At 41.4% G+C, this 26167-nt stretch overlaps 2 protein-coding genes across 4 annotated transcripts in view; one reads left to right on the top strand and one right to left on the bottom strand.

The window, feature by feature from the left end:
• The window catches only part of LOC130293934 (N-formyl peptide receptor 3-like), an 80678-nt gene extending 72995 nt beyond the window's left edge, over positions 1 to 7683 (bottom strand). Inside the window, exon 1 of the mRNA XM_056543228.1 lies at positions 7178 to 7683. The gene's annotated coding sequence lies outside the window, so the exon portion shown is untranslated. The remainder of the gene's footprint in view (positions 1 to 7177) is intronic.
• On the top strand, positions 3961 to 16307 carry LOC130293930 (C3a anaphylatoxin chemotactic receptor-like). 3 transcript variants are annotated; one of them, XM_056543224.1, is made up of 4 exons: positions 3961 to 4049; positions 12307 to 12447; positions 13263 to 13335; positions 15343 to 16307. In XM_056543224.1, the coding sequence occupies exons 3-4, from the start codon at positions 13268 to 13270 to the stop codon at positions 16298 to 16300; spliced, it is 1026 nt and encodes a 341-aa protein (XP_056399199.1). In that variant the 5' UTR covers positions 3961 to 4049; positions 12307 to 12447; positions 13263 to 13267; the 3' UTR covers positions 16301 to 16307. The 3 variants fall into 3 exon arrangements, with proteins under 3 accessions (XP_056399199.1, XP_056399200.1, XP_056399198.1); XM_056543225.1 differs by lacking the exon at positions 3961 to 4049 and adding an exon at positions 8334 to 8468 and having other exon boundaries at positions 12307 to 12430; XM_056543223.1 differs by lacking the exon at positions 3961 to 4049 and adding an exon at positions 8334 to 8468.
• The last annotated feature ends 9860 nt before the right edge of the window (positions 16308 to 26167 follow it).

Genomic DNA, 26167 nt, shown 5'->3' with positions numbered 1-26167 from the left:
CTGCTGAGAAGGCGTGGGACAGAAGGACTAGGCAGAGGCAAGGTCAGACGTAGCAGAAGGTCGGGGGCAGGTGGCAAGGTTCGTAGTCAATAGCAATAGCAGAAGGTCTGGAACACAGGCTTTGGACAACACTAAACGCTTTCTCTGGCACAAGGCAACAAGATTCGGCAAGGAAGTGAGGGGGAAGTGAGGTAAAATAGACAGGGAGCAGGTGGAGGCTAATTAGACTGATTGGGCCAGGCACCAATCATTGGAGCACTGGCCCTTTAAATCTTAGAGAGCTGGCGCGCGCGCCCTAGAGGGCGGAGCTGTGCGCGCCAGAACGTGACAGCCGGGGACCGGGACGGGTAAGTGGCTTTGGATGCGATTCGCGAGCGGGCGCGTCCCGCTATGCGAATCGCATCCCCATCGTGAATGTCAGTGCAGCGCTCCCGGTCAGCGGGTCTGGTCACCGGGGCGCTGCAGAGAGGAGAACGCCGCTTTTCTCTGTTCGTACAGTCGGTCTCACATATGGAGGGTGGAATACCAACATGTGGCAACGTCACATATCAGACTATTTTGTGGGATACCGTTCTGACGCTGCAGCTCAAGGAAGGTGTGCTTTGCGGTGTACGAGTGGCTGAAGTGCATGCAAAGTTTCCTTCCCATTGTTAGGATGTTTTGTAAATGGGGGGAACACTTCAGGAACTGCTTCACAACCAGTTTGAACACATGTGCCATGCAGGGCACTTGGCTCAGCCTTCCCAGTTGCAGCGCATGCAAGATGTTCTTCCCGTTGTCAGTCACCATGGTTCCCATTTCCAGTTTTCATGAAGAAAGCCGTGCTCCGATTTCTTTACAAATTATTTTTTAGCATTTCAGCAGTTCCTCCCCTGTGTGACTCTATTCGCCATGGCAAACCATGTGAAGAACAGCGTGACACCGCCGGGCCCTGCACACATTTAATGCTGAAGGGCCACTGAGACTTGTCTGGGCAGTGGAGGCTGAGGACACGGTGGAGGATGAGGAAGCGGAGTCGCACACTGATGCAGGACCAACCGTCTGAGAGCGTGGAGGAGGAAGCGGTGTGACCTGTCCAAGTTGGGATTGTGGCTGTGCAGGAGCCACATTCACCCAGTGGGCCGTAAAGCACATGTATTGTTCCTGACCGTAGTTTCAGCTCCAGAAACTGTGGTACACACCGACAGGCTCAAGGACTGGACCACATTCTCTTCCACAAAATTGTGCAGGGCTGGTACTGCCTTCTTCACAAAGAAATGATGGCTTGGCACTGTTCTCCCAGGCTTTTTTTTGGTGGTGAAGCATATGTTGACGCAGGGCCGTTGTGCCAACATTGGGACCCTGGCCACGCTTCACCTTCTGCCGACATATCTTGTATGTGGCTATGTGAACCTCCTCCGGATGCTTGATGAAAAACTGCCTCACGGGCAACCTGCAACTCTCTTCTCCTGATGATGATGAAGCCCTTTCTGCACCCGACTCCCAATTGCGATTGGCTTCATCATCATCATCATCAAGTGTCTGCACGTCACTGATTTTCTAATAGCCGTTTGAACCCGTTATAGTCCGTTATTGATAACGGACGTTAGTTTGTGACGGAAGATAGTAATGGGAGAAATAGTTCATGAACTATTTCTCCTGTTACTATCTTCCATCTCAAAATAACATCCGTTATCAATAATGGACTATAACGGGTTCAAACGGCTATTAGAAAATCCCATAGACTATAATGGGATTTTCTAACGGACGTATAGGATTTTGTTACTGCCGTTTTCAGCTGGTTTTCAGACAGAACTTCATACAGATGTTTAAAAACTGAGAATTTTGTAGTGTGAAAGAAGCCTAAGGAATACAGGTGGACTTTTGTTATGTTTTCCTTTGTTCTGCATTTAAAGACTGTTAGCTGTTTGCCAAGTGTGAATAAAACACGGAATTCCTGTTGTTGCTTGGTGGACTCCTGCTGGAGCCTGTTGGTCTCCCGCTGTTTCAAGTTGGCTTCCATGAGCGCTTTTATAACAGCCTCCATTTTGGCAACACTACGGTCACTGGAACACTACTTTGCCTTGACTCTCTGGAGAAAACACTCCCGCTGTTCTGTCACGAGTCCACTGTTGCAAAAGTATTCACCCCCTGAGGGGGTGAATACTTGTGCAACAGTGGACTCGTGACAGGGCATCAGTGTTGCCTAACAACCGACCAGCCCTGTGTTCAACCCTAAACTTGAAATTCTGTAAGGACAAAAAAACACCTGGTGATCCTGGCATTTTTGTCCTTGGCTTGACACATCCACTTAAGGGGGGAATGATCTGTCACGAGACGAAACTTTCTCCCCAACAGATAATAGCGGAGAGACTCGAGTGCCCACTTAATGGCCAGGCACTCTCTCTCCACTATACTATACCTGGTCTCGGCCGGGGTCAATTTGTGGCTGAGAAAGACAGCGGGATGCTCTTCCCTGTTGACTCCCTGGGAGAGTACAGCACCGAGACCTACCTCAGAGGCATCGGTCTGTACAACAAATTCACTTTTGAAGTTGGGTGTCAGCAACAGCGGAGACCCACATAGGGCCGACTTCAAAGCAGAAAATGCCTGCTCTGCCTGTTCGTTTCAATGTACCTTTACAGACTTGCGTCGCTTCAGGAGGTCTGTTAAGGGTGCAGCCACCAGGAAACTACAGGAGGGGGCTGTTAAACCCAGGAGGTCCCCCCCTTGCCCAGGCGGTTGGTAAACCCTAAAGTTCCCCGGGAGGTGTTCCATAAAGACCACGCCCTGTTGCTGTGTTGGGGGTGTCAGGAGTCGGGACATGTCAGGGCCAATTGTCCCCACCAGAGAGAACCCATGGACATTAACTTTGCCCACTGCCCCTCCATGTATGCCCAAAGACTGTGTACCACAGGTATCCCCGAAACTATGGACTATGGTCACCTCTGTCGGGAGATGGTGGGAGATACTGTGGTGGTAGCACTATTGGACTCCGGCAGCATGGTCACTTTGGTGAGGTCTGACCAGGTGGCACCCACTTAGTATACGGACCGGAAAGCGGGGGTCCTGTGTATTCATGATGACTTAAAGGACTATCCCACCCCCATAGTGATTTTGTCCACAGTTACCGGAAAGTGGACTCATGAGGTGGCCGTTGCCACAAAGCTACCGAATGTGCTGATAATTGAGAGAGACTTTCCAGGGTCTTTGTGGCCCCAGGCAAGCGTTCCCCAGACCTGCGAGGCAGGGGTATGCCCAATAGACTGGCCCTATTCAGGGGTGACCTCGGAACCCGAGTCACAAGCACCAGCAGTTGGGGTGACCACCACTATGGTGGAAGAGGAGGTGTCATCTCCACTGAGCGTTATGGTGGGAGATGTGGAGGAACTGCCATCAGGGCCAGAGTTGGTAGACCTCAATGTTTCGGGAGAAAATTTTGGTACAGCACAGCACCAGGACCAGACTCTATCTCGGGCCTGAGAAAATGTATTAATTGTAGTAGGTGCACCACCACAACTGGGAGCCGAGACTGTATACCCCCGTTTTGTAGTCCACCAAGGGATGCTGTACCGGGTAAACCAGGTTCGAGATGAGAATGTGGAACTAGGTTTCTGGCTAGGTGGCAAGGTCCCTACGAAGTGATCGAAAAGGTAGGGGAGGTGACGTACAGGGTACAACAGCCCGGGCGGAGGCAGCCAGAGCAAATGTACATGTAAACTTGTTGAAACCTTGGAAAGATAGGGAGACTAGTGTGGATGACAGCCCCCGGCCAGGTTTGTTAGGGGTGGAGTTTTCTGTCCCTCAGTCTGGTACGAAGGAAGCAGTTGCCACAGTGAAAATTGCTGACAGCCTTTCTTCAGCACAGACTCAGGAGGCCAGGGAGTTTGTCAGTTGGAACACCGATGTGTTCTCAGACCTTCCTGGACGTACTTCTGTCATCCGCCATGATATTGTCACTGAACACCAGGTGAGAATACTGTTGAAACCATACCGGGTACCTGAGTCACAAGCCATCTCGGAAGAAGTACAGCAGATGTTAAAATTGGATGTCATCAAGGAGTCAAAAAGTGAGTGGGCCAGTCCGATAGTCTTAATACCCAAGCCAGATGGTACGTTGCGGCTCTGTAGTGATTTCCACAAACTTAATGAGGTTTCCAGGTTTGATGCATATCCCATGCCCCGAGTTGATGAGCTTATTGAAAGGCTAGGACAGGCTCAGAATTTTTCAGTTTTGGACCTCACAGAAGGGTACTGGCAGGTGCCCTTGACGGAGGCTGCCAAAGAGAAAACAGCCTTTGTCACACCAGAAGGTTTATTCCAGTACAAGGTGCTACCCTTTGGTTTACTCCCGCTACGTTTCAAAGGCTAATGGATATTGTACTCCGGCCACATTGTCGGTATGCCTCAGCCTATCTGGACGTTATCATTATTCGCAGTACAGCCTGGGAAAGTCACCTTCCAAAAGTACAGGCAGTGGTAGACTCCTTTAGGAAAGCCGGGTTAACTGCTAACCCCAAAAAATGTGCTATAAGGTTGGAAGAGACCAAATACATGGGGTATGTCAATGGGCGTGGAGTTGTCAAACCACAGGTAAACAAAATAGAGGCCATCCAAAATTGGCCCCGACCTGTCACTACCCGACAGGTGAAGTAATTTCTAGGAATGGTGGGTTACTATATGAGGTTCAACACCCATTTTGCCACGGTGGCTGCACCCTTAACAGACCCCCTGAAGGGATGCAAGTCTGTAATGGTACGTTGGAACGAACAGGCGCTTTTTGCTTTGAAGTCGGCTGTATTTGGGTCTCCACTGTTGGTACCACCCGACTTCAAAAGGGAATTTGTTATTTGGTACAGACCGATGCCTCTGAGGTAGGTCTCAGTGCTGTATTCTACCAGGAAGTCAATGGGGAAGAGAATCCTTTAGTGAAGAGAGAGAGTGCCTGGCCATTAAGTGGGCACTCGAGTATCCCTGCTATTATCTGTTGGGGAGGAAGTTTCGTCCTGTGATGGATCATTTCCCCCTTAAGTTGATGTGCCAAGTGAAGGACAAAAAGGCCAAGGTCACCAGGTGTTTTTTTTCCTTACAGCATTTCAAGTTTAAGGTTGAACACAGGGCTGGTCGGTTGCTAGGCAACACCGATACCCTGTCACGAGTCCACTCTTGCACAAGTATTCACCCACTCAGGGTTGAACAAAGGGGGGAGGGGGGTATGTGAGAAAATGAAGGGCATTGTGGTTGATGGGCGGTATGTGTCAGCAAGGCTCCTGGCCTTGGTGAAGTAAGAGCCGGTATTTATTCAGTGTCTGTGCTGCGATGCAGACTGACACTGTTGCTATAGTATGGCTGAAAGGCCAATCTTGGACGGCTCTTACTGGGAATGGTCAAGTGTTGGGTGGGGGTCATTCCCCACAATCCAGGCTGCCTTTTGTTGGCCTTAAAGCTAGCCTGCTTAACCAGCTGAGGGGGATTTGCTAGTTGCAGCTCAAACTGCCAGAGAGAGCTGAGTGTGGAGTTCTTCCCTGAGAGTTTGGAAGCTGGTGAGCAGACTGCCTGGAGCCTTGGAAAAGACTTGTGTGATGCCGCATGGCATGGACGCAGGCGTGAACAAACACCTAAGGAATACAGGTGGACCTTTGTTATGCTTTCCTTTGTTCTGCATTTAAAGACTGTTTGCTGTTTTCCAAGTGTGAATAAAACACTGAACTTTGAGTTGAAAAGTCCTGTTTCCGTGCCTCTATACTACAACCGCACCTATCTGCAAGAGCGAATCATCACTATATATATATATATATATATATATATATATATATATTTATACAGAAAAAGATGCAGCACTTCTTATCCAAGTCCACAATGGGTGCAAGCGCTCCAGACCCTATCAAAGTCCATGTAATGTAAAAGTAGAAAAGGACAGCACTCCTCCAATAGGTGCACAAAAATGTGGATTTATTAGCTCACATAGCAGCAGCAATGTTTCTGTCCTACCATAGGACCATTTTCAAGCTTAGTGATACAATTCAATAAGAGGGTTTATATACCTCAATTACATCAAAAGTGCTTCAATCATAATAAAAGTGTACAAAAATTCATATAAACTTCACTTCTATACAATAGTGCAATAAATATCATATGTAAAATACAGTGTTACATAAAGTGCCATATAATAAGGTGCCAAGTGGATTAAAAATTAGCTTGAATATATAATATTTCTACATAATGAAACAATGATCACATGTGCTTACAATCATAATTAATAGATGAAGATACCTGTGTGACGCGCTGTACATACATAGCAGCATGGCGCCTACAGCTTGGGACGCCTCACTCGGCATTCCTTGCTGAGAGTCACGTGACCGCAACCACATCACATGACTTGGTAACCATGGAGCACCGAGATGCTGTATCTCGCGTCTCATGCGCTACATAACAGCGGAATAGTGACAAAAGAACGCTGTGTGTGTGAACAAAGTCTAACAGCAAACTAGTTAAAAAAGGAGAAACGAAAAAAAGAGAATGAAAAATAAAATAATGTGTTAGCTAGAATACAATAAATAGAAATGCAATTAATTAATAAATAAAAAATAAATAAATAAAGAAAAAATAATAATAATGAATGAATAAAATTTTTTTTTTGAAAAGAATAAAAAATAAAATAAAAATACGAGTTGAAATAAAGAAAAAAAAAAAAAAGAAAAAATGATAACCCAAAAGTAATAATAAGTTAACATGTGGTGGAATATTATGGGCATAAATATAGGATGACTCCAAAGTTTGTAGGGTGGCTGTGTATGACCGATGAAAACTGGTTGTCAAAACAAGACCACCAATGGCACATGCAATGTGACGGGGCTCGATAAATGGCCCCTATCACAATAGGAATCACCACTACAGCCAGATAGGAGTGCGCCTGCTGCTTAGCAGCGCAATTCACCTATTCGTATATAAACAATGCAAGGCCTTCCAGTGCACAATATAAAATAATGTCATTTCAAAGCAAAAAATGATAAAGAACAAAAAAATTAATAAATAAATCTGAAAATAAAATAAAGGGAAAGGCAACAATAAATCAAAAATTTAAACAAAATAAAGAAGTGAAATAAATAACATAGATTAACGTTGAATAATGTGGTAAACAGTAAAAAGATTAAAGGGGTACTCCGGTGGTCAACGTGTTTTTCCGTTTTTGACTTACCCTATTTGTTTTGTTTCATTTCTATTCTTGCTGTTTAGGCGACTCTATTTCCGTTCTTTGTTGTCTTTTTATCCCCCACTTTGTTTTCCTATCTTTGCTTCTATTTCCTGTTTCTTGCTGTGCTGAAAACTACAAATCCCAGCATGCCACATGCCTTGCTGGTTTGGGGCGTCTCCTTTGTATGTTCCGCCTTTTACCTCCCCCCCCCCCCCCCCTACTATTTTCCCGGGTCGGCCCCTTATACACAGCACACTAATATAATCAGCCCTGGTTGGGATACACTGCCATACACACACACAAAAGGGACTACAACTCCCAGCATGTGTCATTCAGGAGTCTTCAATCTGTGGTATAACACCAGCATGCTGCCTCTGTAGTCTCCTGGGGGTTGTAGTTCACCACACCTCTATAGGGCATACTCCACAGTTTCCCAACCAGGGTGCCTCCAGGTGTTGCAAAATTACAACTCCCAGCATGCCCTGACAGCCTTTGGGCATGCTAGGAGTTGTAGTTTTGCAACAGCTGGAGGCACACTGGTTGGGAAACACTGGTGTAACATGATGTGTATGCTGACTAGGCTAGAACAGTGTTTCCCAACCAGTGTGCCTCCAGCTGTTGCAAATCTACAACTCCCAGCATGCCCAAAGTCTGTCAGGGCATGCTGGGAGTTGTAGTTTTGCAACAGCTGGAGGCACACTGGTTTGTAAACACTAGCATACACACATGACAGGGACTACAACTCCCAGCATGTGTCATTCATTCAGGAGTCCCCCCCCCTCCCCCTTCACATATAGGGGGAGATTTATCAAAACCTGTGCAGAGGAAAACTTGCCCAGTTGCCCATAGCAACCAATCAGCTCGCTGCTTTCATTTTTATGAAGGCCTGTGAAAAATGAAAGAAGCGATCTGATTGGTTGCTATGGGCAACTGGGCAAGTTTTCCTCTGCACAGGTTTTGATAAATCTCCCCCATAGAGATCATTCCCAGTATGAGATTTCTTCCCCTGCAGTCCATACATCCCCGGCCCGTGCACCTTCTCATCCTCCCCTTCAGATAACACTTCTCTTCTCTATGTTCCTTCTCCTGTGCAGACCTGCGTCCTTAGAATACAGAGCGGGGGGGAGGGGAGGAGCTGTGTACTCAGCTGGATGAGATGAGGGGCGTGGCTTATTCCTCTCATGCAGACAGAGAAAAAAAAAAGCTGTGACATCTTGTCCACAACAGACTCAGAACTGTGGACAACAGTAAAAGAAAACTCTCTGAACTACAGAACTTCCTGCACAACAAACAGGTAAGAAAAACACACACATGCTGCCAAAACATATAACACATGTATATTGCAAAAAAACTAAACTTACAAAGAAGATGCCATGTAGTCAAAAAAAATTACCACTTTAAAATGAGGAAAATGTTTTTTTCTTTAATAAGTTTTTATTGTCTAAATAACTGAAAAATGAGTTGTTGAACAGAATAGCTGATTAGTAAAACTATCTCGTAAAATGGACCAATATCTATTAAAATTTTTTAGAAATGTGATTACTGTGGGCTGAGTAAGTGGCGATAAAGTGAATTCTGGTTCTTTCCCTGGTGGTCCGGAGCTTCTCTCAAACAACAACGCTTCATTTTTGTAAGTGTCTACAATGTTGCTCGGGTAATCACGTTGTTGAACGTTACTTGAAACGTGGTTTAAAGTGTCAACAAGCTCAGACTTGTCATCCACAAGTATATATGTGTGGATATCACTACTGTGCACTGCTTGATAATGGCTGGGTGAGTCCGTTGAAACGTCGCTGCTATTAAAACACTTGTTTACCTTTTAAAGGAATTAAAAGAAACACATTTTTTTCACCTATTTTTTGTGCTGCGGAGAGATTTTATTTTTATGAAGTTTGGAGCTCCTGACCAAAGCTTCAGAAACCGCTTTGCACCATGTACTTTGGATTATAATGTTGAATTTGGTTGTGCTACATTAGTAGATTGTTAGATAGATAGATAGATAGATAGAAAGATAGATAGATAGATAGTTACATAGATAGATGATAGATATGAGATAGATAGATAGATATGAGATAGATAGATAGATAGATAGATAGATAGATAGATATGAGATAGATAGATAGATATGAGATAGATAGATAGATAGATAGATATGAGATAGATAAATAGATATGAGATAGTTATGAGATAGATAAATATGAGATAGATAGATAGATAGATAGATAGATATGAGATAGATAGATATGAGATAGATAGATAGATATGAGATAGATAGATATGAGATAGATAGATATGAGATAGATAGTTATGACAGATGGATAGATATGAGAGATAGATAGATAGATATGAGATAGATAGATAGATATGAGATAGATATGAGATAGATAGATATAAGATAAATATAGATATGAGATGGATAGATAGATATGATATAGATAAATAAGTAGATAGATATGAAATATCAAAGTCAAAAATTCCGCAGCACTCCAAAATAGAACTCTATTTTGGAGTGCTGCGGAATTTTTTACTTTGATTATCTACCTTTAACCCGTCCCCTGGGACAATAGACTGCTGGCACCCATCACCTATTTCTCATTTTTGGTTGTGCTGCCCCACAGTTACTTTTCAGATATGACATAGATAGATATGAGATAGATAGATAGATAGATATGAGATAAATATAGATATGAGATGGATGGATGGATAGATAGATATGATATAGATAAATGTGAGATAGATGGATAGATAGATATGATAAAAATAAATATGACATAGATAGATAGATATGAGATAGATAGATAGATATGAGATAGATAGATATGATATGGATAGATAGATAGATGTGAGATAGATAGATAGATATGAGATAGATGAGATAGATAGATATGAGATAGATAGATAGATAGATAGTTATGAGATAGATAGATATGAGATAGATAGATATGATATGGATAGATAGATATGAGATAGATAGATATGAAATAGATGGATAGATAGATAAAAAATAAATAAAAAAAATTCCAGAAGAGCAGCACAACTAATCAAAGTGCTTGTAAGAGGGTGGTGCATGCTGAAAAAAAGACCTTGGTGAAGGGTCCAACCTTGTAGTACAAATCCAGACTCCAGCAGCACAGACTTGGTGAAAAAAATGGATATTTATTGCATCACCGGTTTAAACAGAAGCAACGTTTCCGCGGCCTCTCGCCGCCATTCTCAAGCTCACGTGCATGACTGAAGGTGCAGTCTTATCTGTGTTCACACAATTGAATAATTACATAATTGGTTGAGAGTGTAAACATATGTATACAAACAGTGTTTACATGAATAAAATGATCACTGCAGTGATCGATCTTCATTAAAGGGGTACTCCGGCGCTTAGACATCTTATACCCTATCCAAAGGATAGGGGATAAGATGCCTGATGACGGCGGTCCCGCCGCTGGGGACCCCCGTGATCTTGCACGCCGCACCCCGTTTATAATCAGTCCCCGGAGCGTGTTCGCTCCGGGTCTGATTACTGTCGATCACAGGGCCGCAGCGTTGTGACGTCAAGGCTCCGCCCCCCTCAATGCAAGCCTATGGGAGGGGGCGTGACAGCTGTCACGCCCCCTCCCATAGGCTTGCATTGAGGGGGGGCAGAGCGTGATGTCACGAGCAACACGCTCCGGGGACTGATTATAAACGGGGTGCAGCGTGCAAGATCACGGGGGTCCCCAGCGGCGTGACCCCCGCGATCAGGGGATAAGATGTCTAAGCGCCGGAGTACCTCTTTAATATTGTGCAGGTTCCAGTGTTCTAGTGCTCTTCATCCCTGTGTATTCCTTCGTGACCAGTGATTCCTAGTGTTCATATAGATGCGCTTGAAAATTTCATAGACACACAGACTGTATATAATAAACGCACTTACCCAACAGAACCGCTGTTTCCACGTGTACCCTTACACTGTAGGAAGCGTGTGTTGTTTCTCAATGCGCAACTGTGAGAGACTCTACCAATCCTGTGCGGGTCTCTCTGACGTTAAACAGCCAATCAGTGTGCGCGCCCAACGTGACGCAATACGCATGCGCATGGAGAGAGTGAGGAGATATCGCCATCTATGTTACTGGCAAATTTGCCCATAGTTCAGATAGAGGATAAAAAGCGGTCCCATGTTCATTTTTGACAGGGTTTAGGCAGATAGAGCTGGCTTGGCTCAAATGAATGTTGTTTAACAGGTTTATGGTGCTCACTTGCATGTGACTGATGAATGAACACCAGTCACTACAAGATGGGATTCATGAAGCCGCAGCTACCATGGGCAGGCGCCGCTCCATACATACCAATCACCTACTGTAACAGCAATCCAAGGTTTCCGTACCCATTGAACAATTTAGACCCATCTGATAAAAAGGGAAACAAAATTAAAGGATAACACTTTTTTCGGATATAAAAAAATAAGCTCCATGCTCCATATGTACAGGGTTTCACAGCAGTTCTGTTGGTGGCTGATACAATATAGATTCAGAATTATCTGCAATTAAACAGAAAAAAACAGATATCAGTTCAGTCAATATTTAAGTGCACTAAAAGCAACATAAAACAGGTTAGGAGCTACATAACAGAGTCTACCTTCTAGTCCTTCTGGATGTGGTCTTGAGTTCTTCATTGAGACCAGAGGGTCTCATTGTGTTAAGCCTGAAGATCTCCATCAGTTCTCTTTTTTTGAGTAGTGTAATGCGATCCCCCCCTCTTTTGAGAGGCGGGATATGGTCCAGGATCATAAATTTAAGATCTTTCTCTTTATGATTGGCCTCCGTAAAATGTTTTGAAACCGGTAGGTCCAATCTTTGTTTTCTAATGGTGTAGCCGTGTTGGTTTAGGTGAGTCTTTAAGTCAAGACTCGTCTCACCCACGTAAAGTTTCATACAAGGGCACCACAAGATGTATACAACGAAGTCCGAATTAAAGGTAAGATAGAACCTAATGTCACATGTGCGATTAGTTTGAGGATGGACAAATTTGGAACCCTTTGCCATATATTCACAATTCACGCAACTACTGCAAGGAAAACAACCCTTAGATTGTATAGTAAGGTATTTTTGCTGTGACTTTGGTTGATTTGAGACGTTAGTTTTGACTATCTTGTCCTTCAGGTTTGGGGCCCTGCGAAAACAACATTAGGGGAAGGTCCCTAAATTCTTCGATCTGATTATAACTGCCTTGGACCAGCTGCCAGTGTTTGCGTACGATTGCAGAGATTTCATGGAAGAAATAATTGTAGGTAGTAATAAAAGGTAAATGATTACTTGTCTTAGTAGATGTTGTAGTACTGGTACCCCCATTGTTCTGTTTTTGTTGTTTTTAATGTCTGAGGTTCCTAACTCTAGTCTTGAACTCTTCAAGAAGTTTAATGGGGTAACGTCTGATAGTGAAGTCTGTGGTCATTTTGTCAAGGGCTTGTTCCAGTTTAGTATCATTATCCATGATTCTTTAAGCTCTAAGCATCTGACTGTATGGCTGTGCCCTAACCATGGCTCTAGGATGTCCGCTATCATATCTTAGCAGAGTATTGCTGCCAGTCGGTTTGTAATAAAGGTCTGTACTCAATTGGTTACCTTGTTTTGTTACTGTTACGTCCAGAAAATTAACCTGTATGCTTGAATGAGTTAATGTGAACTGTATATCTGGTTCCATTTTATTAAGGAACTGATGAAATTCAATCAATTCTGTCTCAGGGCATGTCCATAATAGGAAGATGTCATCGATGTATCGCCACCACTTCAGCACTCGGCTGAAGTGGGGCGATACATAGACACGCTCCTCCTCCAAATATGCCACAAAAATATTGGCATATGTGGGTAGATAGATAGATATGAGATAGATAGATGGATATAAAATTGATAGATAGATATGATACAGATATGAGATAGATAGATAGATATAAAATTGATAGATAGATAGATAGATAGATATGAGATAGATAGATATGAGATAGATAGATAGATAGATATGAGATAGATAGGTAGATAGATATGAGATAGAAAGATAGATAGATATACATGTACTTGTTTGGCTGTAATTAATTTCATTTCCATTTATTTTCTTTTAGTTAAAATGGATAGAGTTAATCTTATTCAAGTGATCCTAAATACATGTAATATAGCTTTCAATGAAAACGACACGTAAGTTTATATTTCTTCTTCTTCCTTATTATTCCACATAATATCAGGTTCTGTTCTGTTCCTTCCTGTATCACAGATATAAATAAATCTTTTAATCTGGATCCTGTAGAGATCAGCTGGTATTACGAGAAATGAGGGAATCTCCAGAAGTTTGTTTTCGGAGGATTGTCTCATATGGTCCATCAGATTCTATTTAGTTTATACGTGTATTTGGAAAGGCAACATAAACTATTTCCCTGGAAATTAAGACATGTCATTATATAGTCCCACAGAATAAAGATAACATGTAATTTTGATCATAAAGCGCACTGTGTAGAAATCTAAACTAATTAGAAAAAAATAGTTTTGGTGATTTTTATTGCAAACAAATTAAATGTTACATTTTATTGACACCTCTGTATATTTTTTTTCTAGTTGGTTTATGTTTCTACACAGTGGCCCTTATTTACTAAGAGTGTTGTGTAGGTTTCTTTGTGGGTTTTAATTCCCTATAATTTATTTTCCATGGTATTTACTAAGGTTTCCCTACATTTTCCACTTTCCCAACACTTTGCTTTTTTTTTTTTTTTTTACACATGTTCTGACCTGTCTGGTTTTCCTCAGCTGAAATCCACCACATTTTATGTGGAAACCTTAGTAAATATGTTGTTTTTTTGTGAAAATGCCGAGAACACGCCCCATTTCATAGACCACGCCCGGCGGCCACGCCCTTTTTTCCGTGTTTTCTTTGCAAAATGGAGGGTTAGGCGTTTTTTTTTTATTCTGGTGCAAATTCTGGCGCAGACAGAATTTCTGGCGCAATGCGACAGAGTCTGGCGCACAACCCGACAAAACATGTTGGGTTTGCAATAGTAAATGAGGGCTAGTGTGCTTTATGGTCAAAATTACATGTTATCTTCATTCTCTGGGACTATATGATTACAATATTGCCCAATTTATATATTTTTGTTTTATTATACTTTTTTATTATAACTTTTTTTTTAATAAAAATAAGCATGCTTAAAATTGCCCTCTTCTGACCCCTATAACTCTTCTATTTTTCTGTATACGGGAATGTGCGAGGTTTTTTTTCCGTTGTGATCTGTAATTTTTATCTATACCATTTTTGGTTTGATGTTACTTTTTGATCGCTTTTTATTAATTACCGTATTTGTCTGGTATATAAAGTGACAAAAAAATCAGCAGCTCGGTATTTTTTTTTCAGTTTATGCCATTTACTGTGCTGTTTACTTAACATTATATTTTAATGCTTCAGACATTTATGCACACGGTGATACCATATAGAATATGTTTATTAAACTTTTGACTGCATACATTGAACAATGCTGTGCCATAGCAAAGCATTGATCAGTGTTATCAGTGTTCTGCTTTCCTTACCTGCAGAGCGCCATCAGGACAGCATAGGGACTACGCAACGGGACTATGGGGAATACAGAAACTTTAACAACTTTACCGACTTTAGATGTCGATCAACTTTGATTGTGGCATCTAAAGGGTTAATGCAAGGCATTGGCTATGAAGTTCACTCAACTTGTGAGTGTGCTTCATACACCCTGACTGCAGCTAGGGTGTACATGTATGCACTTCACCAACTATGGGTTAGAAAGAAACCGGACCAAAGAGTTTTACTGGTCAAAAAGATCTTAACCACTTTTTAGGTGGTATATTAAATGCAAAGCATTTTTTGATGCAAGTTATATTTTTGGGGGGGGGGGGGGGGGGTCATTTCAACCCCGCCTCCTTCCCTGTACCTTTAAAGAAAATTGGTGCACATGGCGTCAACTTGATGGAATTCATTAAATAATGCATTTTTCTCCATGTAATCTGGTGCAATTTACACCCCACAAAATGTGAATCCAGTTTTTGAATCCCCCCATCAGCCTGTTCTAGGATGCGGGGGTAGATCATGGGGGATCGGGGACATCAATGTGACCTCTTCCTGTGTAGACATTTATAAATAAATCAGTGATTAATAACTTAATTTTTTATCGTTTTCATTTTTTTAAGGTTCGTTCGGCAGTTCTGTAATCCAAGAAGTCGAAGTTTACTCACAAAGTTTCATATTATAGAAAATACATCAATAACTTTATACGTCATCATTTTTGCTCTTGGGATTATCGGTAATGGATTGGTCATCTGGATTGCCGGATTCAGGATGAAGAAGACGATCAGTGCCACCTGGTTCCTCAACCTGGCCATTGCAGACTTCCTATGCTGTTTTTCTCTTATTCTGAGAATTCTAGATATTTCATTAGATGACGGTATTTCTTGCGTATCAAATACTATTCTTTTCCTTCTAAACATGAGCGCCAGTGTTCTTCTCCTGACGGCCATGAGTATTGACCGCTGTGTATCCGTCATGTGGCCATTTTGGGCTAAAATTCATAGGACATGTAAACTAGTGAGGATCAGTGCGGCCATCATCTGGGTGTTGAGTGTTCTCTGGACTGTTTTCGTGTTCATGTATTATATTTGTAATGATATGGACCCTACAGAATGGTGTGTCTCTCTATGGAGGGTTATGTATCATGTTCACTATGATACATATCGGACCATTCAGCTGATCCGGTTATTTATAATGTTTGTGATCCCTTTTCTCATCATCTTGATCAGTTATGTCATCATTTACTTCAAACTTAAAAACACTAAGAGATCCCGGAGATCCCAGAGGCCGTACAGGATCATCACCGCCATAATATTGTGTTTCTTTCTCTGCTGGTTCCCATATTATATCTGGCCACTGACTCCCATGTATTCTGAAATGAGCCATAGAGCCTTTATTTTTGATATTATTGTTGTTAATCTCGCTTGTTTTAACAGTTGTATCAATCCAATTATTTATGTATTTATGAGTCAAGACATTAAACCTGGATTCTTTAGATCTATCCCCTCCAGGATAAATGAAGCCTTAAATGACCAACCCAATGACCTGAGCAGAGAAGGAGAGAATGATCATCATGGTTAACACTGTAAAGAAATTCCTCTTATCTACTGTGGGAGATTAATTCCATAGAACCAGTCATCACCTGCACTATTACCTGTATATTCATCATCATCCGCACTATTACCTGTATATTCATCATCACCCGCACTATTACCTGTATATTCATCATCACCCACACTATTACCTGTATATTCATCATCACCCGCACTATTACCTGTATATACATCATCACCCGCACTATTACCTGTATATTCATCATCATCCGCACTATTACCTGTATATTCATCATCACCCGCACTATTACCTGTATATTCATCATCATCCGCACTATTACCTGTATATTCATCATCACCCGCACTATTACCTGTATATTCATCATCACCCGCACTATTACCTGTATATTCATCATCACCCACACTATTACCTGTATATTCATCATCACTCGCACTATTACCTGTATATTCATCATCACCTGCACTATTACCTGTATATTCATCATCATCACCCGCACTATTACCTGTATATTCATCATCACCCGCACTATTACCTGTATATTCATCATCACCCGCACTATTACCTGTATATTCATCATCACCTGCACTATTACCTGTATATACATCATCACCCGCACTATTACCTATATATTTATCATCACCCACACTATTACTTGTATATTCATCATCACCCGCACTATTACCTGTATATTCATCATCACCCGCACTATTACCTGTATATTCATCATCACCCGCACTATTACCTGTATATTCATCATCACCCGCACTATTACCTGTATATTCATCATCACCCGCACTATTACCTGAATATTCATCATCACCCGCACTATTACCTGTATATTCATCATCACCCGCACTATTACCTGTATATTCATCATCATCCGCACTATTACCTGTATATTCATCATCACCCGCACTATTACTTGTATATTCATCATCACCCGCACTATTACCTGTATATTCATCATCACCCGCACTATTACCTGTATATTCATCATCACCCGCACTATTACCTGTATATTCATCATCACCCGCACTATTACCTGTATATTCATCATCACCTGCACTATTACCTGTATATTCATCATCACCCGCACTATTACCTGAATATTCATCATCACCCGCACTATTACCTGTATATTCATCATCACCCGCACTATTACCTGTATATTCATCATCATTCGCACTATTACCTGTATATTCATCATCACCCGCACCATTACCTGTATATTCATCATCACCCGCACTATTACCTGTATATACATCATCACCTGCACTATTACCTGTATATACATAATCACCTGCACTATTACCTGTATATTCATCATCACTCGCACTATTACCTGTATATTCATAATCACCTGCACTATTACCTGTATATTCATCATCACCCGCACTATTACCTGTATATTCATCATCACCCGCACTATTACCTGTATATTCATCATCATCCGCACTATTACCTGTATATTCATCATCACCTGCACTATTACCTGTATATACATAATCACTTGCACTATTACCTGTATATTCATCATCACCCGCACTATTACCTGTATATTCATCATCATCATCCGCACTATTACCTGTATATTCATCATCACCAGCACTATTACCTGTATATTCATCATCACCAGCACTATTACCTGTATATTCATCATCACCCGCACTATTACCTGTATATTCATCATCACCCGCACTATTACCTGTATATTCATCATCACCCGCACTATTACCTGTATATTCATCATCACCCGCACTATTACCTGTATATTCATCATCATCCGCACTATTACCTGTATATTCATCAGCATCCACACTATTATCTGTATATTCATCATCACCCACACTCTTACCTGTATATTCATCATCATCCGCACTATTACCTGTATATTCATCATCATCCGCACTATTACCTGTATATTCATCATCACCCGCACTATTACCTGTATATTCATCATCATCCGCACTATTACCTGTATATTCATCATCACCCGCACTATTACCTGTATATTCATCATCATCCGCACTATTACCTGTATATTCATCATCACTCGCACTATTACCTGTATATTCATCATCACCCGCACTATTACCTGTATATTCATCATCATCACCCGCACTATTACCTGTATATTCATCATCACCCGCACTATTACCTGTATATTCATCATCATCCGCACTATTACCTGTATATTCATCATCATCACCCGCACTATTACCTGTATATTCATCATCACCCGCACTATTACCTGTATATTCATCATCATCACCCGCACTATTACCTGTATATTCATCATCACCCGCACTATTACCTGTATATACATCATCACCCGCACTATTACCTGTATATTCATCATCACCCGCACTATTACCTGTATATTCATCATCACCCGCACTATTACCTGTTTATTCATCATCATCCGCACTATTACCTGTATATTCATCATCACCCGCACTATTACCTGTATATTCATCATCATCACCCGCACTATTACCTGTATATTCATCATCACCCGCACTATTACCTGTATATACATAATCACCCGCACTATTACCTGTATATTCATCATCAACCGCACTATTACCTGTATATTCATCATCACCCGCACTATTACCTGTATATTCATCATCATCCGCACTATTACCTGTATATTCATCATCACCCGCACTATTACCTGTATATTCATCATCACCCGCACTATTACCTGTATATTCATCATCATCCGCACTATTACCTGTATATTCATCATCACCCGCACTATTACCTGTATATTCATCATCACCCGCACTATTACCTGTATATTCATCATCACCTGTTTTAGATTTTTACCTCTCATAGTTATAGGACAGTCATTTTGAGGGGTTAAATGTACAGATTGTGCAGATATGTAACACATAAATTTATTCCAGATTGATATGAAAAACATTTATTCACGACAAGATATTCTGTATATTTGTCAAAGCATGAAAATTTAAACCTAAAATATTTATCTATCTATCTATCCAACATCAATGGACAAAATGATGCTCCGGTCGGCTCTTCTCCTGTAATCCCCTAAAGAGGGGATCGGATTATGAGGAATATAGTCGGACCATCAGGTAATAGAAGAACAAGTAAAATGTATTTAGACAAGAGCACTAGGACTACGTGTTTCGAGGGGAGGGACCCCCTCTTCGTCAGGTCCAGATTGACTGGACCTGACGAAGAGGGGGTCCCTCCCCTCGAAACATGTAGTCCTAGTGCTCTTGTCTAAAGAAATTTTACTTCTTCTTCTATTACCTGATGGTCTGACTATATTCCTCATAATCCGATCACCTCTTTTGGGGATTACAGGAGAAGAGCCGACCGGAGCATCATTTTGTCCATTGATGTGGATTCTACCTCCATTGGCCTGACCAACCCGAGACGAATTTCGGTTGGGAAAGCTCCTGGCTGCACCCCGACTAACTGGCCTGAAATTGGGCGATAGGCTTCTACAGATGTTTTGCGCTCAGTAAAACATCAACAGGGGAGCATAGAACCATCACCTGTCCTTGTTTCCTGCTATACCAGGAGTGACGGCACAATGCTGCACATCTTCTTCTGTCTTTTTTTCTTCCCAATTGAGCATATCCATCTATCATAATATACTTGTGAATGGAGACTCTTATAAACAGTACAAGAACTTTGTACTAAGTCAAGGTTTACAAAGTGGGCGGGGCTGTGGAGGAAACTTCAAAATTTGCACGTGTGATAAATAATAAAATATATAAATACAGTAAATCAATTCATATTATTGTTAAACCAAGATATGTGAATAAAATGTTCTGAAATATGACTTTTGTTATTTTTGTGTGTATTTTGAAAGTGGATACAACCGTAACCTATGTCTCTCCTCTCTCTAGATTCTAATTTCAGAATGTTCTTTTTATTAACCCCTTCGCAACATGGTAAATTTTGATATGTTGCAATAGTTTTTCTTACCTGCTCACGTCCTAAACCCTCGACGGTTTTCTCTTTCTCTTCTCAACGGAGCCATATTAGGGCTTATACAAGATGTATTTTTTTTATTATCACTCTTTTACACTATATACTATAATGTAACGTTTTATACTATAATGTAATGTTTCATACTATAATGCAAAACAAATATGTAATATATGTAATGCAAAACAAAAAAATATATATTTGGGGGAGTAAAATAAAACAAATTGCAATTGCGCAATTTTGTGGGAGAATAATTATTTTTGAGTTCACTGTATGGGTCGGTGCGATTACGACAATACTTTTAACTTTTAACATACTTTACACCTTAAAAACCTGCTGACAGGTCTACCTTAAATTGCTTCTCAAAAAGGACACTTACTGGTAGTTGGTTACTGATACAAGAGCAGGTTAGGCTCCTATTCCCATTATGATGCAGGTCAGTCACAATGCTATATAAGGGGAGGTCGCACAGGAGCAATGCACCCCTGCTCCCCCAGCATCACACACACAAAAGAATGTGGTGACCCAGTACAGAGTCACGTACTCCTCTGTACTTCTGCCCATCCTGTCCATAAGATCTTGCTCAATGTCCATCATGGGTCCCCTCTCCCTAGACCTCTCTTTGTTGCACTAAATGATGTATTTGTTACATAAGAATTCGTATAATGTATTTTATATGCACTGTTGCTTTAAGAAATGTATTGTTGTCAAGGAACCTTTGCTGTTAGGAGAGTATGCAAGGTGAACAGGTGACTTATCTGCCCAATGGGATCTCTCTAAACTGTCCCCCTTATATAGTGAGGTCAGGGTTCAGCTAGCTCTCTTGAGAAGTGTTTGCTGAGGCACAGAGAAGACAAGTCTGAGGAGTCAGTGGAGTGTTCCTGAAGGAGGCTTGAGGCCTAGTCCAGCAACCACGCATCTACTTCAAGTTAACCCCTGCACCGTGGGTGAAAGTCAAAGCCAACAGTAGAAACTAAACCTATTGGGGTGTGGTAGCTTGGGGATTGTAGGGTATGGGGAGTGTAGCTGTGCGGGTATTAAAGGGTTTTTGTTAACCCTTGCTATTCGTGACGCCAGGTTGAGGGCTCCTCAATAAAGCTTTTCCTACCGCCGCCCTTCCCAGGAACGATTGGGAGGTAGATGATAATAGGTTTGAGGTAGATAATAAAGGATTGTCCACAACCGGAAAGCTTCTGTAAAAAGCATTAACTTTTACTGAAGATTTTCTGTACACTTCAACAACACAACAGTCTCTTATCATAACAACAGCTTCCTTAGAAGATTGACAATGGTTGGGACTTTAGCTTTAAGAGTCTTTTAGTCTATAACGCTGTTCCACTGGATTTAGGGGAATTAGTTGCGGTCCAGTAGTCACTCTAGTATTAGCAGGAATTAGATTAGGACTCACGATTTTGGTTCTGCTGAGGCCATAGGTTTTCAGGCCTAGCGTGTCTTTGAAAGTTGTGTAGCACCATCCTGTTAGTCCGGCATCCACGAGAGCAGCAACCCAAGAGAGCGATAATTGGACGCAGCTCCCTTATATGGGCAGGGGCTGGACTAACGCTAATTGGTCCAAACGGATGTCAATCACCATTACAGAGATTTGTGGGTAACACGTGACCCAAGGACCTCCTAAGGTCCTGCAACATACCATAGAGGTTACTAGCATGGTCACATGACCGAAGGTCCTGCGACGCTGAACAAGGTAAGTACTATACACTCCTATATAATATAGATATAAATATTAAATATATACATTTATTCATATTACAACTAGACTTAAGGAGAGGCGACTAGGGGCTGTCCCACCTGAGGAACCCGACCTGAACGTAGTTATTCTGACTTTGTGGACCTCTACACTAGGTACTGAATGCAATACGGTACCGGGACACCACTGAGGATTCTGCTAATTCCAGTCCAAGTAGTCAGTCAAGTCAAGTCTGTCAATTACAAAATTTCAGCATGGTTGCATCAGTCAATGCAATTGCAACTACAAGTCCCAGCAAGACGATAAGCTTCCCTAAGTTCACCCTGCATGTCCTTAGTGCCTATCTGAGCTGTATGGACTTTAACACATTGTCTACCTCAGTAAAGCATACCAGTTAACCGTAAACATGCGTCTGAGTGATTATCTGTCACGATAAGGTTAGTTTCACACACACACACACACACACATATATATATATATATATTGTATATGTATTGATATGATAAACATGAGATGTCAGTGGATATTTTGGCCAAAATACGCAAGCTTGAAACCCACTTCAAGGGTCCTCAGACTCACTTATGGGATATACTGTATATAATGTGAGGGGTGGAGTCACTTATGGGATATACTGTATATATAATGTGAGGGGTGGAGTCATTTATGGGATATACTGTATATATAATGTGAGGAGTGGACTCACTTATGGGATATACTGTATATATAATGTGAGGAGTGGACTCACTTATGGGATATACTGCATATATAATGTGAGGGGTGGACTCACTTATGGGATATACTGTATATATAATGTGAGGGGTGGAGTCACTTATGGGATATACTGTATATATAATGTGAGGGGTGGACTCACTTATGGGATATACTGTATATATAATGTGAGGGGTGGAGTCACTTATGGGATATACTGTATATATAATGTGAGGGGTGGAGTCACTTATGGGAGATACTGTATATATAATGTGAGGGGTGGACTCACTTATGGGAGATACTATATATATATATATATAATGTGAGGGGTGGAGTCACTTATGGGATAAACTGTATATAATGTGAGGGGTGGACTCACTTATAGGAGATACTGTATATATAATGTGAGGGGTGGAGTCACTTATGGGAGATACTGTATATATAATGTGAGGGGTGGAGTCACTTATGGTATATACTGTATATATAATGTGAGGGGTGGAGTCACTTATGGGATATACTGTATATAATGTGAGGGGTGGACTCACTTATGGGATATACTGTATATAATGTGAGGGGTGGAGTCACTTATGGGATATACTGTATATATAATGTGAGGGGTGGAGTCACTTATGGGATATACTGTATATATAATGTGAGGGGTGGAGTCACTTATGGGATATACTGTATGTAATGTGAGGGGTGGACTCTCTTATGGGAGATACTGTATATATAATGTGAGGGGTGGACTCACTTATGGGAGATCCTGTATATATAATGTGAGGGGTGGAGTCTCTTATGGGATATACTGTATATATAATGTGAGGGGTGGAGTCACTTATGGGGGATACTGTATATATAATGTGAGGGGTGGAGTCACTTATGGGATATACTGTATATATAATGTGAGAGGTGGAGTCACTTATGGGATATACTGTATGTATAATGTGAGGGGTGGACTCACTTATAGGAGATACTGTATAGTATAACTCCACATATAATACAGCTATAGAAGGACTGAATGAGTCTTTAGGACCCTTTTAATCTTGTAACCTCCTACACATAATGTTTTATCTTTATGGATGTCTCATCTTGGATTTTGCATGTTTCCAAGATTTCTGTGGTTTTGATTTTTTCTGTAAAATATTATTTTATCTTTATTTCATTCATGCAGCCTAAAATGTCTTTCCTCATATCGTCTCTGTTACTAACAGGATTACCCGATTATTACCCCTCTCAAGCAACCTTAGGGCCAATACAGGAAACCAGTTGATAATTGAGTGTGTGCGGTGCTCAGAATGGGCGATACGTTTGGCGCTGAAGTTGTAGTAGAGGACTGGGGTGTGGTAGTTGTCAAGATTGTGACGCCAAAAATAGGGTTGTGTATGTAGACTGTAGTATGAGTGTATGATGAGGGTTGTGTATGTAGACTGTAGTATGAGTGTATGAGGAGGGTTGTGTATGTAGACTGTAGTATAAGTGTATGATGAGGGTTGTGTATGTAGACTGTAGTATGAGTGTATGAGGAGGGTTGTGTATGTAGACTGTAGTATGAGTGTATGAGGAGGGTTGTGTATGTAGACTGTAGTATGAGTGTATGAGTAGGGTTGTGTATGTAGACTGTAGTATGAGTGTATGAGGAGGGTTGTGTATGTAGACTGTAGTATGAGTGTATGAGGAGGGTTGTGTATGTAGACTGTAGTATGAGTGTATGAGGAGGGTTGTGTATGTAGACTGTAGTATGAGTGTATGAGGAGGGTTGTGTATGTAGACTGTAGTATGAGTGTATGAGGAGGGTTGTGTATGTAGACTGTAGTATGAGTGTATGAGGAGGGTTGTGTATGTAGACTGTAGTATGAGTGTATGAGGAGGGTTGTGTATGTAGACTGTAGTATGAGTGTATGAGGAGGGTTGTGTATGTAGACTGTAGTATAAGTGTATGAGGAGGGTTGTGTATGTAGACTGTAGTATGAGTGTATGAGGAGGGTTGTGTATGTAGACTGTAGTATGAGTGTATGAGGAGGGTTGTGTATGTAGACTGTAGTATGAGTGTATGAGGAGGGTTGTGTATGTAGACTGTAGTATGAGTGTATGAGGAGGGTTGTGTATGTAGACTGTAGTATGAGTGTATGAGGAGGGTTGTGTATGTAGACTGTAGTATGAGTGTATGAGGAGGGTTGTGTATGTAGACTGTAGTATGAGTGTATGATGAGGGTTGTGTATGTAGACTGTAGTATGAGTGTATGATGAGGGTTGTGTATGTAGACTGTAGTATGAGTGTATGAGGAGGGTTGTGTATGTAGACTGTAGTATGAGTGTATGAGGAGGGTTGTAGTATCAAATGGCTGGAGTGGTGCAACCATGTATCACAATGCGGATTCCTGCAAACCAATAAATCTTGGATCTGTACACAGAAAATAAAACCTCTAAAGCTGGGGTTTATGGAGAACAACTTGTACTTCACTCCTGGTGCAATTCAATACAGCAATAAATGGTCCATTCAGTACACAAGCAAGTGGCACTGTACAGAGGATACTGGAAGATATACACTGGTGGTAAAGAAGACCCGGACTACGTTGGATCAAGAATCAAAGAAGAAGAAACCATCTATTAAAAGTTATATAAAGTTAAATTCTGTTGTGACAGAACAAGTTTTGCCCAAACCAAACTTTTTGTTGAGATAAGGCCAAAGAAGTCGGACCGAACTTTAGAAAAGTCTGTATTTCTCTACGCAGGAGTAACCCTTACTTACACCGCGGATATGTCATCCTCTTGGTTTACAGTGGGTCAAAAAATGATTTAATTAGCCACCAATTGTGCAAGTTCTCCCAAATGATGAGAGGCCTGTAATTTTCATCATAGGTATTCCTCAACTATGAGAGACATAATGGGAAAAAAAATTCATAAAATCACATTGTCGGATTTTTACAGAATTTATTTGCAAAATAGGGTGGAAAATAAGTATTTGGTCAATAACAAAAGTTCATCTCAATACTTTGTTGTATACCCTTTGTTGGCAATGACAGAGGTCAAACGTTTTCTGTAAGTCTTCACAAGGTGTTTACACACTGTTGCTGGTATTTTGGCCCATTCCTCCATGCAGATCTCCTCTAGAGCAGTGATGTTTTGGGGCTGTCGCTGGGCAACATGGACTTTCAACTCCCTTCAAAGGTTTCTATGGGGTCGATATCTGGAGACTGGCTAGGCCACTCCAGGACCTTAAAATGCTTCTTTTGAATGGTGTGTTTGGGATCATTGTCATGCTGAAAGACCCAGCCACGTTTCATATTCAATGCCCTTGCTGATGGAAGGGAGTTTTCACTCAAAATCTCACGATGCATGGCCCCATTCATTCTTTCCTTTACACGGATCAGTCGTCCAAAGCACAACTGAAAGAAAAACAGCTTCAAAGCATGATGTTTCCACCCCCATGCTTCACAGTAGGTATGGTGTTCTTTGGATGCAACTCAGCATTCTTTCTCCTCCAAACA

The sequence above is a fragment of the Hyla sarda genome, chromosome 10 (assembly GCF_029499605.1).
Source record: "Hyla sarda isolate aHylSar1 chromosome 10, aHylSar1.hap1, whole genome shotgun sequence".
Taxonomy (NCBI): Eukaryota; Metazoa; Chordata; class Amphibia; order Anura; family Hylidae; genus Hyla; species Hyla sarda.
Note: the sequence above shows the minus strand (reverse complement) of the source record. Positions and strands in the feature narration are given on the sequence as shown.

What these genes read in the sequence shown, in the direction of transcription:
- LOC130293930 (XM_056543224.1), top strand. Translation starts at nt 13,268, where the DNA reads ATGGATAGAGTTAATCTTATTCAAGTGATCCTAAATACATGTAATATA. An exon ending in GCTTTCAATGAAAACGACAC is followed by an intron (nt 13,336 to 15,342) that starts GTAAGTTTATAT and finishes CATTTTTTTAAG; the next exon opens with GTTCGTTCGGCAGTTCTGTA.